The 17,302-nt window shown below is 48.3% G+C and overlaps 3 protein-coding genes, 2 long non-coding RNA genes and 1 pseudogene across 6 annotated transcripts; 2 read left to right on the top strand and 4 right to left on the bottom strand.

Annotated features, from left to right (window-relative positions):
- The first annotated feature begins 1,523 nt into the window (after positions 1-1,523).
- Positions 1,524-3,611, top strand: LOC120680476. Its single transcript, XR_005677683.1, has 3 exons — positions 1,524-1,676; positions 2,681-2,743; positions 3,169-3,611. It is a non-coding gene; the product is annotated as an uncharacterized LOC120680476 (long non-coding RNA).
- Positions 3,612-6,397: 2,786 nt separating this feature from the next.
- LOC120682728 lies at positions 6,398-9,166 on the top strand. 2 transcript variants are annotated; one of them, XR_005678584.1, is made up of 4 exons: positions 6,398-7,159; positions 7,398-7,451; positions 8,439-8,495; positions 8,902-9,166. It is a non-coding gene; the product is annotated as an uncharacterized LOC120682728 (long non-coding RNA). The 2 variants fall into 2 exon arrangements; XR_005678583.1 differs by lacking the exon at positions 7,398-7,451.
- A 438-nt stretch (positions 9,167-9,604) lies between these two features.
- On the bottom strand, positions 9,605-10,667 carry LOC120681338 (annotated as a pseudogene).
- A 1,483-nt stretch (positions 10,668-12,150) lies between these two features.
- On the bottom strand, positions 12,151-13,224 carry LOC120681336 (BTB/POZ and MATH domain-containing protein 2-like). The gene has a single exon (XM_039962838.1). It carries the CDS (start codon positions 13,222-13,224, stop codon positions 12,151-12,153), a length of 1,074 nt encoding a protein of 357 aa, XP_039818772.1.
- Positions 13,225-14,683: 1,459 nt separating this feature from the next.
- On the bottom strand, positions 14,684-15,775 carry LOC120681335 (BTB/POZ and MATH domain-containing protein 2-like). The gene has a single exon (XM_039962837.1). It carries the CDS (start codon positions 15,773-15,775, stop codon positions 14,684-14,686), a length of 1,092 nt encoding a protein of 363 aa, XP_039818771.1.
- A 506-nt stretch (positions 15,776-16,281) lies between these two features.
- On the bottom strand, positions 16,282-17,280 carry LOC120681334 (BTB/POZ and MATH domain-containing protein 2-like). The gene has a single exon (XM_039962836.1). The coding sequence runs from the start codon at positions 17,278-17,280 to the stop codon at positions 16,282-16,284; it is 999 nt and encodes a 332-aa protein (XP_039818770.1).
- Between the last annotated feature and the right edge of the window lie 22 nt (positions 17,281-17,302).

The following is a 17,302-nucleotide window of genomic DNA, read 5'->3' as shown; positions in this document are numbered from 1 at the left end:
AGAATGGTGCGGTATGATTTGAAGTGAAAGTGACGGTCGATTTGTGGTTTGCCTCTAAATTTTTTTTATAGCCAATAGACATCAATGATCATATCATGTCAAAAATTGGTAATTTTTTGAATCCGTTTAATAATATTATTTTTTCTGCACTTATATAAATGGAACTTGAGCTAAAACTACATGAAATAATGGTTAATTTTGGTATTTTTTGGAATATGCATTGTGGAGTAAATTTGACAAGATATTTCCAAACTATGTTGCAGCAAATTTTGAAAATATGCTGAAACGAGAATGAGAGGGTGTCAAAAAATGATTTTAAAAAAGTTCTTTGCTGTGTGCCCCCTTACCTGGCACTCGGCAAATGATGGTTTTGCCGAGTGCCCTCTGAGCCAGCACTCGGCAAATAATTTGTTTGCCTTTTTTTTGAAAATGGCTTTGCCGAGTGCCGGATCTCGGGCACTCGGCAAACCTGATCCGGCACTCGGCAAATAATCAAAGACTTATCCAAAACGGCGCTTCCCTGACTCACACACCGCACACGCACACGCACACACACCCGTCCACCGTCGCCCGCCCGCCTGCGCCGCCGCCGCCTGTCCGCCCGCGCCGCCGCCGCCTGTTCGCCCGCGCTGCCGCCACCTGTCCTCGCGCGCCCCCCGCCGCCATCGGCCGTCCGCTCGCGCCGCTGCCGCCCGTTCGCCCGCACCGCCGCCGCCCGTCTGCCCGTGCCCCCGGCCGCCATCGCCCTTCAGCCCCAGGCCCGTCCCTGTGGGTGTGCAGCAGGTTCGACTGAACAGGGCCCCCAATTTCAAGGGGCCCCCAAATTCTCAGGCAACAGCCCATTAAGCCTATTAGAATTAGACAATCAGCCCATGTTTCCTTGTTGCTAGTGCTCGATTTGCCTTTTCCGCGGCCGCAGCGCACGTCTCGCCTTGATCACGCAGCTCGCACATAGTCGCGATTAGGGCCGGCCGCCGGCGGCTCCGCACCGCAGGCCGTAGGGTAATAGCCTAATAGGGCATCGCCGCGACGCAACGACGGCACACCATCTCGACGACTGGCTGACTACTACTTGCTGGTTACTGCTACTAATGCTAGTCTTCCACAACCACAAGTCATTATACTTCTTTTGTTTAATGGATAAATGATGATTATGATTTATGAATGAATCGATAATTGATTGATGTTTTGTATATGTGTGCATCAGTTGATCTAGGTGTTTATTGTCTCAAGATCAAATCATGTCTTCTGCAAATCGGTCTAGAAAATATGATTCGGGTTCTCAAAAGCGTAAAAGAAAGCAAAAAATTGAAGATTAAATAGGTATGACTTGTTGTTTCCTGATGCTATTTCATATTATAATGTACACGTTAATTTTATGTTATGTTTTGCTAGTCAAGTAAATAGGCCCCACTCTAGACATTTGTACAGGGCCTCCATTTTTGTCGGGACGGCCCTGTTCAGCCCGCGTCGCCGCCGCCCGTCCGGCTGCCCGCCACCTCCACGCCTCTGCCCGCCCGCTCCACGCAGCCTGCGCCGCCACTCACCATGGCCGGCGCATAACCATCCCCCTCGACGCTCCAGGCCGGCGGCCCCGGTCCACGCAGCCTGCGCCGGCGCTCGCCATGGCCGGCGCATGAGCACCCCTTCTCGACCGGCCGCCCATCGACGATCAGGTACTCCACCCAACTGAAGAAGCTCGTGGTTAAGTGCTGTTACAGCCAGTGGCGGAGCTAGGAACCGAGCATAGCAGGGGCCAAATTGTCATGGCATCTCGACATACTATTCAAAATCCATATACGGTGGCAGCGTGGTTTCTTATTCTTGCTTACCGTGGTCGCCTTATGCGCTCTTAATACCTACATGGACATACTCTCATTGTGCTGCTTTTCTGAACCAGTTAAACTACTGATTGAACTTGATTTATGTCATGTGTTATATGAAATATTTTCCTCCTAATAATATAACACCTTGTATATAGAATCATTTGGATTTGAGAACTGAACGTGCAATAGGAGTCATTTGCAGCAGCTGTCAATGACAGAGGTTGTCCCTGCATTTGACTAAAAGGCGCTGCACTTGCATGATCAACACACTGCACGTCTAGTCATGCAATGCCGACTTCTTGTATGAATGCATCATCGTTTGGTGTAAAATAGCATAGCAATAGATTGCTAGAACTTTTGAGTAAGCACAAATGAAGGAGGGGCCGTGGCCCAGGTTGGCCGACATGTGGCTCCACCGGTGGTTACAGCAGATCATCTATACTATACACATCGTATTTAGAAACGATGATTGGTTCGACTTTGAAACAATTCGATGGCAACAAATTGTTGCATAGTGCAAGGAATTTCGTGCTGAATAGTAAACCATAAAACATCATTGTTGGCTTGTTGTTCATTTGGCTATCAAGAAACAGTATGAGGCAATGCCCCACACGTAAGCAAAACAGATTGGTGATATTTCACGTGATACTTCTAAAAACTATGGTGATTTTGCAACTGCAACAAATATTTATTTATTATGTTATTATAGAAAAAGCATATAAGTGATGACTCTCTGCAGTGGATATGTGGAAGTGTGCAACACCTTTTCCTTTATTTTCATCAAGCTAGCATTTCCAGATCCAACAAGAAAATGGAAAAATTATAATCAGATCTTTTTTTTTTCTAAATACCAGGTCGTCGACTCGTTCACTTGGCCGCAAGCCGTCGTCGAGCAGCACGGACCGTGGAGCCCGTAGGTGAGCACGTGTACAAGAGTTTGTTTTCGTATTCTGTTCGTAGTTCACGTAACCCGGTTAGGCGTCTCCCGTTCGAAACAGATACGGTTCGAAATATGTAGATTTATACATATCTATGGCCGTATCTATTTCGAATTGTCCATGTTATTTGGACAGCCCGATGATGCGTAGATGGGGTTAGTTTCCATGGTCCGCTCCCATCCGAGACAGAATCTGGGCAACATCTCTCCATTGTTCTCCGGATACACAATCTCCCTTCCGAGACGTGTATCTCGAGAACAGCGGGGATGTGCTGCCGAAATTCTGTCTCGGATTGGAGGGGATCATGTAAACTGACCCCATCTACGTATGGTCGGGTGGGATTAGGACCTATCTTTACCTACTAGAGTCTAAGCCGAACTTTTACATGCATTTAAATTTGATAGTAGTCGCTGATATCTTGGAAGATGGATGACCGTGAGTGGATGTACACCGGCCGGGTAACTCGAGCTAGCATGACCAATGAATGGATTGAGAAGACTAACGAGTTCTTGGAAGGGGCATGGGCGCAAGCTGAAGGGTCGAGATTCATGTGGTGTCCCTGCAAGAGTTGTGGAAACCAGAAACGAAAGACAAAGAAGGTCATGGGCGAACATCTTGTCAATTATGGATTTACGCCAGATTATACCCTGTGGATCTTTCACGGTGAAGCCCATCGTATGAGGGACGAGGTCGTGAGGCAACGCATCGATGAATGTGATGCTGCTGGTGGGATTGGGGACATGTTAGACGACTATGAGGAGGCACATTTCGGTGAAGGACCGCAGGAGGAGGAGCCAGAGGCAAGCACAAAGGCGTTTTACGAGATGTTGGAGGCGGCACAGAAACCTCTTCAGAAACCTCTTCACGGCCAAACAAAGATTTCTCAGCTGGACGGCATTGGACGCCTTATGGCCTTAAAGTCCCAGTTTGGCCTGAGCCGAGACAGCCTTTGATAGTATGTTGACCGTTTTTGGGAGCATGCTTCCGGAAGATCACATTCTGCCCAAGACAATGTATCAGGCGACGAAAATCCTTAGTGCACTGAAGATGCCATATGAGCAGATACATTCTTGTCATAAATGGGTGCATTTTATTTAGGAAAGAGCACGAGGCTGAAACTTACTGTCCAAAATGCAAAGCCTCAAGATTCCTGGAGGTGGATGCTGGCGACGGTCAGCCTAAGAGGCAGCTCACGATTCCTGTGAAAATCGTGCGTTACCTTCCGTTCATTCAAAGGATCCAAAGACTCTATATGACCGAGGAAACCGCGAAACAGATGACATTGTGTACTGCGCCGAGTTCGAGAAGAGGAGTGTCAAGAAACCAGCCGCAAGGGACATCTTTCTCACGCGAGACCAGTACTTAAGGGTAAATAAATGCCATATCTACTCATTTATCTTGTATTTTATATTACAATATGTCATGCACTTCATTACGTTTAGGTGCCTCCGAACTGGTGCGCAAACAAGGCCGAGTGCTGGTCTATGATGGTGGACAAGTGGATCAGCGAGGATTGGGCCCGCCAGCACGCCTCATGCCGGGAGCGCCGCTTGATGATGCCGGGTCCGACACATCATCAAGGGAGCCTTAGCCTCGGCGAGTACAAGAATACTTGGGTAAGTTCACTAATTTCTTCATTCTTTCCAAAGCTATATTTTTAATTCTTACTAATCATCTTGTTGACTTCTTGGCAGTCGGAGTCTCATCCAGGCCAGTCTTGCAACGACTTCACGGCGTACGCCATGTCTCACATGGGTAGGGTGACGTCGGACGTGGCCTACAACCCGGCGGCTCCACCAGAGGCCTACACAAACCCAAGCATCCACGCGCGTATCAATGCATACACGGAGGTGGGAAGGGCGCTCCACGGGGAGACTTGGGATCCGACCACCGCGCCACTCTCCGGAGAAGCCATCATGAGGGCGGGACAAGGGAAGAAGCACGGGCGGTACTTGATCGCCAACAGCTTGGTCGACACGGCGAGTACGCCCAGTCTCTCACAGCTTAGGGCAAGTACCACCGACTCGACCCCGCCCATACCCCCACGGCCTGAGACTTCAGTGGCTAGCGTGCACCAGAGACAAGTTAGTTTAGATTTAGTTGCCGTTCTATGATTAAAATGAAATTTTGCTTCGTATTGTAATATGGAGGTTTAAATCTTGTAGGCCGAGATGGAGGCAAAGTTTGAGGAGGAGAGGAGGTGCCGAATGGAGATCGAGGCCAAGCTGGAGCAGGAGCGGAAGCTAAGGGAGGAGCAGTCGGTTATGTTGCAGAGTATGGTCACCTGGATGCAAGGACTTGGCGCGTCGATGAACTATGCGACGCCGCCTCCTCCCTTCGCCTTACCAGTTCAGCCTTACTTTCCTGCAGGACCTTCTGACACTCCCGTGAGTATACTTTGTTTGTAGATATTATTATATTTTTGTTATGCTTCTTCAATTTATATGTTCCTATTTGCAGAATCAGTCGTGGAACGCATCGAACGACCCTCCTCCGGACCAGAACTCGCCGGCGGCCCAGTGGCCATCTTGGTCCCAGAGACCTGAGCAGTGAGTGTCTTGTAGTACTAGTGTATTGGACTTATTATACATATCGGACTATATTCTATGTGATGGACTTGTGTTATGTATCGGACTCGTGTTATGTATTGGACTTGTGATATATGTGATGGACTGTGTTATTTGTATCGATGTCATTCTCGTAATTGTCAATTATATGTGATGGACTATAACTGCCTGTAATGACCTTTGCATTTATATATATTTCTGTTGTATTTGTATGGAAAAACAGAGAAAAAAGGAACAAAAAAAGAAAAATTCACCACTTTGCCGAGTGTTTAATCCAAAACACTCGGCAAAGGGGCCTGCACAGGTCAGCATACTTTGCCGAGTGCTAAAGCAAAGGCACTCGGCAAAGATTTGAAAATTTGCCGAGTGCCAGAGTCCAGCACTCGGCAAAGTGGACACGTGGCGGCAACCTGGCGCGATGACTTTGCCGAGTGTCGGACGCGGACACTCGGCAAAAATTCAAACTGTGCCGAGTGCCTACCGTTAGACACTCGGCAAAGCGGGCCAGGGTGGCGCCACGTAGCTGCTTTGCCGAGTGTCAGGGCACTCGGCAAAGCCTTTGCCGAGTGCTCGTAATCCAACACTCGGCAAAGTCAACATTGCCGTGGGATCCTTTGCCGAGTGTCTTTTGCCGAGTGTTACACTCGGCAAAGTGTCTTTTGCCGAGTGTTACACTCGGCAAAGACTTTGCCGAGTGGAACCTGTCCTTTGCCGAGTGTAACGGACACTCGGCAAAGTTTGGAAGTCCGGTAGTGCGTCATTGGCCATGGCCGGCAAAGACGTACGTACAGGAAAGAAAAGCTTGTGTGGGCTTAATGTTTGTGATCCAAAGCTTTATTTAATTAAAGGTAAAGACTACTTTCCAGCCGGCCGTGCGTTTGCGTGTCGGCACGGCCGCCTCCATGTGCCCTCCGTCCTTCTACCGTTTTTCTATCCGACCCAGGCGCGTCGATAGATTCATTTCGCGTGCCCCTTCTCTCTCACCCTCATCCTCCTCCCCCACCTCCGCCCTCTCGCCGCCCGCCCCTCCTTTCTCGGCCAGCTCGCCCCGGTGCTGCCGCCGCGGGCCTCTCCTCCCCTCCCCGCTCTCTTCCTCCTACCTCTCTACCTCCCACTCTACCCCGCAAACCCTAGGCCGCCATGGATGCTAGCTCATCGCCGGTCATGCCGCGAGTCTTCGTCAAGTTGCCGGGCGCTTCTCCCCCTCCTGGATCTGCGCGCCTCGAGTTGTGGTCGTCTTCCCCGCCCCCGCCCCCACCCCCTGGCCACGCGTGCTCCCAGTTAAGGTGCGTTGGCTTGCTGGGCCGCGGCCATCCCACCACCGGCCGCGGCGGCGGGGGGTCGGATCCGCCGCCCCTGGGTGCGGATTTGCGCATCCTGGCCCTAGGTGGCTTCATCCTCATCGGGTTTTTTTTGGCGAGGTGTGGAAGTGCAGATCAAGACAAGGTGTGTTCTCTTTCGTTCCCTTGTTTCCGCGCACATTGAAATCCCGCACTCCCCTATTTTCCAATCGAGATTTTGATTTGGGGATTTTTTGTGTGGAAGCACTAGAGGACTTCCATATGAGGCTGGAAGCACTGGAGACTGACCGAGAATCATTGAGGTAGGTCCTTGCGGCTATGCGCACTGAGAAGGCATAGCTTGCGCTTCTCTGTGAGATTGCATAGCAGCTTGCCAAGGATCGAGCTCCAGTTGCATCAGGAGCTGGTGTGGGGGCGAGGTGACACTAGTAGCCTGGAAAATGCAAGGCAGGGATAGTAGAAAGGAGGTTCACGGTGGATAAGAAGGCACACTCATCAAGACATTCTCCAGTGTTGCTTTATTTAAGGTATGATACATGTTTCTGTTGACAGGATACTGGTAGAATGGTGGTGAATTGCACACAAATGTAGCAGCCATTTGCTGGAGGACCTTACCTTATCAATTAGATTGTACATAGACAGTATATAGACAATATACTATTCCCTCCATTTCACTATGCTTATTCATATAGAGCAACGCATTGGAACAGACCATATTGAAGTTCTGAGTAACTGCTGATCTACAGTATTATGGTTTTGAATTAGGACAATACAGACAGAAATGAGGCAATAAATACATGATTCTTTTCTATCAAAGAGGTATGCAGTTTTAGCAAAAGTCATAAGCATTTTAATTTGTTTAGTTATGTCTTTTTTCAAAATATAGATAAATGGATCTTGTTTTATTTTATATAAATGTATCATAAATCAGGACACACCATTAGGAAATATAGGTGTTTCAAGATTGTCAAATTTTGTCTTATGTTCTTTAGGCAGCAATTTTTTTGGTCTGATGATCTGGCATTTCTTTCTACTAATTTAATTCTTGCTTGGTGCTTGGTGTTAGAGTAGATTCACACAAACCAATGATGCATCCAATCTGTGCTTTTTTATTTGAATATATGATTTTTCTTTTATGTTTGAGAGGTACACAGTTTTGGCAAAATTCATAAACATTTTAATTGGGTTAGTTATGTGTTTTTTTAGTTTGATATGGGCAATTCATGTCTTTTTGATATAGGCAATTCATGTCTGCATTGAAATATGCCTTCAAAATAGAGACAAGCGGCTCTCTTTTCGTTATCGTTAGTAAAATGTAAGGACTATATTTGTGCAAATGAATCATAAATCAGATAGACAACTTAGGAATTATAAGCATTTCGATATTGCCAAATTATATGTTTTTAAGTTCTGAGTTTGTGTTGATGATCTGACCATCTTCCGCTACTGATTTACTTACTCCTTGGTGCTTGGTGTTAGAGTAGGCTCACGCAAACCAATGATGCAGCCATTCGATGCATTTTTTTATCTTTGAAAATGTTGTTGTCCATGTTCTAATTTAATCATAATTTTGTACACTTTTTTTGCTTAAGCGGTTTCTAAAAATAGCATGTTGTAACTCACTAACTTGCTGAGTTGGGTTACCAGCATATAAAGTGCTAGGAATCATGTTGTGCAAGTTTTGATTATTTTTGCCTGCTCATTTGTTTTAAGTTGCTTCTAATTTCATTATCATATTTCTTCATTATACCTTAAAGATTAGTGCATGGAGTTATTATAATGGCTAACTTTAAGATTACCTGACAGGAGCTTGGAGCAACATGTTAGGAGCAGAATTGTTGAAAGAGCTAAAAAAAACTTAAGGTAATATGATTTTCATTAGGTAATAATATTCTTTTTTCATTAGGCAATAACATTATTTTCTATTTGTTAATGATGTTACTTCTAGCTAGGCAAAAGTACTGCTCTCATTTTGGGCAAAGTGCTTGCTATTCTTGATCATGCAAAGTATTGTTCCCATTTAGTTAAAGTATCATTCTTAGGCAAATCACTATTAATATAGTGGCAGAAGTTTGGTTACAAATAAGTGAAACAATGCATTTGCCAAGGTAATTTTCACTGTTCTTTTATTTTGGGGGTGGCTCTGTTGATTATTAGGATAAATAAGCTCGTTCTTCATGTTACCCAACTTATTTTGTTACACAAGCTAATTTAGTCTTCATTTTGTTACACAAGCTAATTTAGTCTTCTTTTTCTCATTGTATGACAGGTCATAAAAGGAGCTCATCAATTATGCAAGTATGAAGTTCAGTAATGTGCATTTGTGATAATATGCTTGTGAGATACCTATTTAGCCCCATGAATGACCATGCTGTTCAGTTTTGCTTATGATGTAATTTTTGCATTCAACATAGGGTGGAGGCAAATTTGTTTGTGTATAATTGCCTATTATATACTCTAATTTTGGCATATTAGCTTGATGTTTTTGTACACGAGGTCATCTGGAATTTTTATTTTACTTTCTGGGTTCAGTCCGTGCGCTCCTCCGAAAAAAAGTTTATTAGGAGACAAAATCTGCCACCCTGATCACTACTGTCCAAAAATAGAAAGCAACTTGATTTCGTAATCATTATATTTCTAAAATGGTGCGGCCGTACGATTAGCTAAATTTACGGCCAGCCGTATTTTAGCTAGGTCCTTAATTAAAAGCTTGTTTGCGATGTCCTTGCATTGCCGTGCTCTTATACGACGCGTACACAGGACAGTTATTATGCCTGAACAAACTAGGACTCGAGGCCTACGGGAATACCAAGATCACAAGAGCCCAATCGTAGAATGATCGGACTCCAAATATAAGGGAAAATCCATTAATGCAAAAAAAAAGATTGAATAATGATAGAACCCAACTAGGGAAAATCCACAATAGCAATTCAGTATCATTAATTCAGCTAAACTCACAGACTCAACAAACACTACTGACTCTTGCCTTTGACTATCTTGTCCAAAATCTCCACCAAAACCAAAGGGCAGCTCACGGCGAGATGCTTGAATCCATCTGTTTTCATGACAGCACCAAGCACATGCCGTGAGGCAACATACGTGAGGCAAGCATCTTTGAGGTGCGCGCAGCGGTGCTGCTCTGCTAGAGCAAGAGTGGTGGCGACCGTTCGTGCGTCGATGCCACGGCACAGCTTGGCCTCGCACATCAGCCTGAGCCTGTCGAGCGCATACCGATCCGCCGCGACCAGCAGGTGTTGCGTCATCGCATTCTTGTCGGCGCCACGCTTATCGTCGGATCCGATCGGTGTAGATGAAGTGAAGCAGCTCCTCGAAGACACAGGGCTCCATGTCGTCGACCTTGATAGGCTCCGCCGTATCCTTCTCCATCATCGGGCCGAAGAGCTCCGCCGCGAAGACCGGAGACCGCGCGGCGAGCACGCATCTGTGGGCGCGGAACAACTGGCCATCGACGTCGAACGCCACGTCCGCGCCTCTCCCGTTCTTCAACATGTGCTCGAAGTGCTGGTGCATGTCTGATGGCGGAACGAACATGGCGCATACGTCCTCAGATTCAGATTCTCCAACGACGGTCAGAACGCACCTGATTGTGAAGCCGTCGCCGTTGGGGCGCAGCGCTGGTTTCAGCTTGGATTTCTCTACGAACTTGCCGAAACCCCAGGTATCGCCAGGCAGATCAAATGTATATGATATCATGGTGATGGTGTTCTGAACCTGGAGATCGGATACCTCGCCGTCTTTCTCCTGTATCTCTAGAGTGTACTTCGTCCTGGCGCCCTTCGCGCCGCCGACGAAGCACAGGAGGACCGACGCATAGGTGGCTTTGTCCTCCTTCATCCCGTCGGGGTAGAGCCTGATGTTCCAGGCACGGCCGCCGGCGGTGAAGGTCCTCGAGCTGACGTACCTGCCGGCGCCCATGCCCTCGAGCAGAGAGAAATCGGTCACCTAGAAATTGTGGGCGGCTTGGGCGCTCGTCGTCACGAGCTTCGACGACGTCTCGGATCGGAGCTTGTCCATGGCTGGCGCAGCAGCAGGAGGTCGACCGTCGAGTCGTTGCCCGTGGGCGCGGTGGAGATCTTGCTTGCTGGTTGCTGCTTGTTTCGTCTAATCTACCGCATCAGTTTTCTCGTAGTCATATTCCACCGTTCGGATAAGGAAACTATTTGTGCACAAATATATTCTGGACTCGAGAGAAACATTATGCGGGAGGAGAACAACGGAAATAGTATAGTTGGAAATAGAGATAGTAAACGGGAAGAGACGAAGCTCTTGCAGCGTTGCAAAATATCTCTCTCTATTATTTCTAAAGCAAGCTCCAAGTAATGATTCCTCAGTTCATCAACTGGAATTCTAATCTCGGAATACCAATCGGAATCTGGATAATCATTGTCTCGCACGATCACAGCATGGACCGTACACGAAGTGAAAGGGCGATCAATCATAGATCAATTATATTATATATGTAGCAGTGCACGGGCACTATACTATATAGTACTAAATCTAGGGTGCATTTAGTTCCCAAAAAATTTTGGACAAAAATTTTTGGGAACTTTTGCAACACTAATTAGGAGTATTAAATATAGACTAATTATAAAACTTATTACACGGATGGACGGGAATTCGCGAGACGAATCTATTAAGCATAATTAATCCGTCATTAGAGATTGTTTACTGTAGCACAACATTATATAATTAGATTTATTATATTCGTCTTGCGATTTCACCCGGAGTTATGAAATGAGTTTGTCAGTTATTCATATTTAATACTACTAATTCGAAGTTACTGTAGCTCAGAAAAAATTGGGAACTAATAAGAAGAATCTTAACATGTCAGGAACCCCGCACCCTGCCAGTCTGCCACCCTCGGATCTTTTGTAAAGAATTCCATAGCGTGCAGGACGGAATGAAAAGCAGGCTGCGTGAAAGAAAAGGAGGTAACAACTGAGAAGAAAAGTGAAGTGCAAATAATGCTCAAACCTATTGAGAGAATTTCATAGAACTTCATTGCAGCGATGGATCATAAAAACTAAGAAGACAAATGAATGGCAACTGAACTTAGTCCTCGTACCACATGGTCCATAAAAACTAAGAAGACAAATGAAGGGCAAATTATGCTAAAACATATAGATAATTCCATAGAATTTCATTGTAGCAATGGATCAAGCACACATTCTCAGGCACCCGGCACCCTGCAAAGGTGCAAGATAGATAGTAGAACTGAATAAAGTGGGCTTCAGTACAGATCCAATTTAAACAGATTTCACGCAAGCACGGAAAAGGTACAAGTGAGATGAGAACTGAAGGAAGAAAGAATGCTGAAACCTAATGATTTTCTTTAAATTTCATTATAGCAGTGGATCAAGAAGTACACGTTCTCCAATACAAAGCGTTGCAATGGATACACCAGTAATAGTAATGTGATAGAAAGTGATCGAATACTAGCTGATACTGCATCTCACATTCATAGTAGTACTACTATTCAGCTATATTTCCAGTGGCACTACTCGCTCCATACAGCAGCGACCTTGTCCAACATCTCCTTCATGATCAAAGGGCAGCTCGCGATGAGATGCTTGAATCCATCGGTTTTCATGACGGCACCAAGTACGTTACGCGAAACTATAAATCCAAGGCAAGCATCTTTGAGCTGTGTGCAGTGGTGTTGCTCTGCTAAAGCTAGGGTCGTGGCAACTGTCTCAACATCAATGCCTTGGCACAGCTTAGCCTCACACATCAGCCTTAGCCTCTCCATTCCATACCGATCCGCTGCAACTAGCAGGTGTTGCATCGACGGATTCTTATCTGAATCACAGTCATCTATCAGAGAATCTGTGTAGATGAAGTGAAGGAGCGCCTCAAATATGGTAGGCTCCATGTCATCAATCTTGATGCACCGTGCATCCTTCTCCTTCAGTGCTCCGAATAGCTCTGCCTTGAACACCGTGGATCGCGCAGCCAAGATACACTTGTGGGCAGAAAACGACTGGTCGCCCACACTGAACGTCACATCTGCACCTTCCCCGTTCTTCAGCATGTCTGTGAGATCTTGGTGCAGCTTTGGTTGTGGAACAACAACGCGGCTTCCTTCTACGGTGTGAGGCACTTTTTTCATGGTAAGAACGCACCTGATTGTGAAGCGATTACCATTGAGGCGCAGCAACTCTTGCAGCTGGGATTTCTCAATGAACTTGGTCCTGCCCCAGTCGCTACCAACCGATGGAAAGGTTCGTGTGAACGTTCCCTCTTCTGACACTTGGTCATCTTTGCCCAATAAACTTAAACTGAATTCAACCGTCACACCTGCTGTTCCTCCGACAAAATACAAGAAGACCGACACATAAGCACCATTGTTCTCCTTCTTGTTCCCGTCAGGGTAGAATTCGATCCTCCAGTCGCAACCGCCGACGCTGAAGGTGCTCGAGCTGACGAACTTGCCGACGCCCATGCCGTAGAGCTGCGAGAAGTTGCTCACCTCAAAGTTGTGCGTGGCGGTGACGCTCCCCGTTACGCACCTCCACGGCGTCGCGGGTGGGCAGTGGCCATGTTTAGCTGCAGAGGTTGATTTGTTAGCCATGGCGATGGAGGGAGTATGGCAATGGGCGTCGCACAAGACGGATCGTCAGAGGACCTTTATATAGGACTTCCCGCAGTTTGAGCGGCGCGTGTGCCGCATGGGATCGGAACTTGACGTTTAGTTTTCAGTGAACACTGGAAACGTGGGCATCGATTGAGAATGCTAGGCGTCGTTTCATTTCACCCGTTTATCGGAGCCAAATAAAGTTCATCGATTCAGCAACCTTGTACTGTTTGGAATAGACGAAGGGGTTCTTGGAAAAGTGTAATTAACCATATGAAAGCGGCCGTACGTGTTCCAAGGCGAGTAAAAGAATAAATTCCACACTCCGTTTCTCCCAACGGAAGACTGTTCCCAATAGTAAACTTCGTACTAGTGCAATATCCATTTTTAAAACAAAATATTCTTCGATACATTCCATAGAAGTTACAAATTAAGCATGTATCAGTGAGGCGGTGACCGGAACTGTGTTTTGCTACTACTACTAGATTTCTTGCCGGCATGTTTGGTAAATATCGCGATTTTTTTTACCAAGAAATCTTACATGCGTATTAAACAAAATTTATTTGCAAAAATCTTTTCACATAGGTGCAAATTTGCAAGCTCAATCTAATGAATCTAATTTAACCATAATTAGATGCAGTAATACTATAGTAATCATGCTTTAATCATTCTCTAATCGTACGATCAAGGGTCTCATTAAATACAGCAACTGCTACAGTACCATGGTTGCGAAGGTCAAAGCTGCAAAAATTTCATGATTTTTTTTTCGCGCCCAAACCAAACACGCCTGGTCGCCTGGGAACTTGGGAGGTGCTGTCGCTCTTGCCAACCTCAGGGGGCGTTTGGTTCATGGGACTTATGCAAAAGTTTCTGGGACTTGTGGGGCTAAAGTACCAAACAGTAGGGACTTTTGAAGCTAAAAATTAGAAGTCTCTTGAGGAGTTTTTTGGGACTAAAAGCCTACATGAGGCCTACTATTCCACCGCCTACCCTCGGTCTCCACCTCTTGGAAGCATTCAGATTATGGTAATATGATACTTTGTGCACTCATTTAATGACCAAATAGGTAGGGACTAAAGTTTTTAGTCCATGAACTAAAATTAGGTCTCGTTTAGTTGCCCATGTAAAGTTGTAAAAATATAATTTTTGCACATTTGAAATATTAAACATAGACTAATCTCTAATGAGCCCAATTAATCTATCATAAGAGTATGTGTACGGTAGAAATTACTAGCTATTTAGTGTCTAATCATAGCCTAATTAGGCACATTAAACTCGTCTCAATTTACAAGCAAACTATGTAATTTATTTTTTATTTCGTCTAAATTTAATACTTCATGCATATAAGATTCTCTTTCGATGTTATAGATTTGGAATTTTGAATTTCACAACTAAATAAGACCTTAGTCTAGGGACTTTTGACAACCAAACACCACTTCAGACGAAGCTACCTCAATTATTTTTCGACGGATGCAACTTCCCTCGAAACCAGCTGGGGGCAGATCGCCATCAGGTGCTTGAACTCGTCTGTCGCCACAAGGACTCTCAACACTTTCGGCGACGACAGGAACGCAATGCAGGCTTCCTTAAGCTCTTGGCAGTGGTGCTGGTCCGCCAAGGCCAGTGTGGCCATGACGGTCGACACATCAATGCTGTTGCACAGCTTCTCCGCGCACATCAGCTTGAGCCTCTCCATCCCGTACCGATCCGCCGCGACCAGCAAGTCCTGCGCCGTCGCGGTGCTGTAACCCTCGAAGCTGCCCGGCGGCGAGTCCGTGTAGATGAAGTGGAGGAGCATCTCGAAGATCGCCGGCGCCATGTCCTCGATCTGCACGACGCGCCGCGCGTCCTTCTCCGCCATGGGGCCGAGGAGCTCGGCGTCGAAGACGGGGGACCGCGCGGCGAGCAGGGCCCTGTGCGCGCGGAACTCCCTCCCCGCCACGCGGAACGTGACGTCGGCGCCCCTGCCGTCCCTGAGCGCGCGCTCGAGGTGGCCGGGCAGCTCCGGCGGCGGGGCCGGCGCGGGCGTGGTGTCCTCCGTGCGCGGCGGCGTGAAGACGGTGAGCTCGCACCGGATCTTGAGGCGGTCGCCGTCGAGGCACCCCGAGAACCGCAGGAGCGGCTTGAGGTAGAAGATCTTGAAGCCCCAGCTCCTCGGGTGCGGCCACCCGTAGGTCACCGTGGCCGACCTGCGGCGCCAGAGCCACGACGCCGCCGCCCGGCCGTCCCCGTCCACGAGGCTCAGGGTGTACTTGGCGTTCACGGTCGCCGCTGCGTCGCAGATAGACACGTACGCGGACGCCGCGCTCATGCAGCAGCAGCAGCAGCCGTCCTCCATTGACTGCCCGTCCGGGTAGAAGTCGATGATCCAGTTGTAGCCGCCGACGGAGAAAGGGGCGGACTTGATGGACATGCCGGCGCCGATGCGGCCGTCGAGCAGGGAGTAGTTGCCCACCTCCAAGTCGTGCGTCCCCGTTACCTTCTCCGCCCGGCACCTCGACGACGTGTCCGGTGGACGGCGGCGGCGAGGGGATGTGTGGTGGGCCATGGCAGCAACAAGCGTGACAGCTAGCTAGGGAAGAGGATAGATCAACCATTCGGTTGTGCAGGCTCGTTGCATGATCTCTATATATACAAGTAGACCAACATAAACTCAAGATCTTCTTAGAGATAGAGTATCTTTATCTCTCTGCTGTTTTAATTTTTACCTTTTTCTTGCGAAAGAATTACTCCATACCTGTCCTTTTCGATTTAAAAGATATGACAATGAGATAAATAAATTGGACGTCCCTTATTATTTGTCACAAGTAAGTACTAACTTTTCTTTGTTTAGATTCAGGAGAAAATCCAGCCTCAGCAAGTACTAACTGCATTCCTCGCAAAGAAAAAAAAACTAATTGCACGGAGGTAATCAAATAAATTTCCACAATCTACACCATCAATAATCATCGATGAGTTCAATAAACTAACTGCAATAGATAGAACAAATTAAATTAAGGATCGCGACACATCGATCTTCAGGACTTCAAGTACATAATTCAGCTAAATGAAGAACTAGCTAGCAATGGACACTTGGATTGCGAGGCAAGCATCTCTGAGCCTCGGGCAGTTGTGTCGCTCCGCTAGAGCCAGCATTCTCGCCACCGTCTTCTCGTCGACGCTAGCACGCAGCTTCCCCTCGCAGATGTGCTTCAGCCTGTCGATCCCGTACCGATCCGCCGCCACGAGCAGGCGCTGCACCGTCGCGGCGTCACAGCCCTCGCCGTCGCCCGGCAGGGAGTCCGTGTAGATGAAGTGGAGCAGCAGCTCGAAGATCTCCGGCCGCACGCCGGCGATCCTGATGCGCCGCGCGTCCTTCTCCATCATGTGCCCGAAGAGCTCCGCGCGGAACACCGGGGACCGCGCGGCCAGCAGGACCCTGTGCGCCGGGAACGCACGGCCGCCGACGTCGAAGGTGACGTCCGCGCCCATCCCCGTCGCGAGCAGGCTCCCGAGGTGCCCGGCCAGCTCCGGCTGCGGGACCGGGTCCGAGGTGCGGACGACGGTGAGGACGCACCGGATCGTGAGCACGTCGTTGTGGAGGCACCGCCACTTCCGGAGGCTGGTCGCGTCGGCCAGCAGCTGGTGGAAGCCGTGGCTGTCCCGCGGCGGCGCGCCGAAGGCCGCCGTCATGGCCCGCCTCGCCATCGGCGACACGCGGCCGTCCTTCTGCAGCAGGCTCAGGGTGAACCTGGCCGTCACCTCCGCCGTCCCCGCCGCGCCGCCGGCGGCGGCGTCGCGGAGCTGCAGGGACGCCCCGGCGTAGAAGAGGGGCGGCTTGAAATCGTAGATCACGTTGCCGTGCTGCTTCGGGTAGACCCTGATGGCCCAGTCGTGGCCGCCGGCGCTGAAGGTGCCGGAGCTGACGTACTGGCCGGCGCCCAGGGCCTTGAGCCGCGAGTAGCCGGCCACCTCGAAGTCGTGCGTCACGGTCGCGCTCTCCGCCACGCACCGCGACGAGGTCTTGGACTGGCGGCGCGCGTCGCTGGCCGTGACACGTTGGTGCGGGTTCATCGTGCGTGTTGCCATTGGGGAA

Source organism: Panicum virgatum, chromosome 7N (genome assembly GCF_016808335.1).
Source record: "Panicum virgatum strain AP13 chromosome 7N, P.virgatum_v5, whole genome shotgun sequence".
NCBI lineage: Eukaryota > Viridiplantae > Streptophyta > Magnoliopsida > Poales > Poaceae > Panicum > Panicum virgatum.
Note: the sequence above shows the minus strand (reverse complement) of the source record. Positions and strands in the feature narration are given on the sequence as shown.

Bases quoted from the DNA above. Each gene is read 5' to 3' on its own strand.
- LOC120681334 (XM_039962836.1), bottom strand. From the start codon at position 17,280: ATGAACCCGCACCAACGTGTCACGGCCAGCGACGCGCGCCGCCAGTCC.
- LOC120681335 (XM_039962837.1), bottom strand. From the start codon at position 15,775: ATGGCCCACCACACATCCCCTCGCCGCCGCCGTCCACCGGACACGTCG.
- LOC120681336 (XM_039962838.1), bottom strand. From the start codon at position 13,224: ATGGCTAACAAATCAACCTCTGCAGCTAAACATGGCCACTGCCCACCC.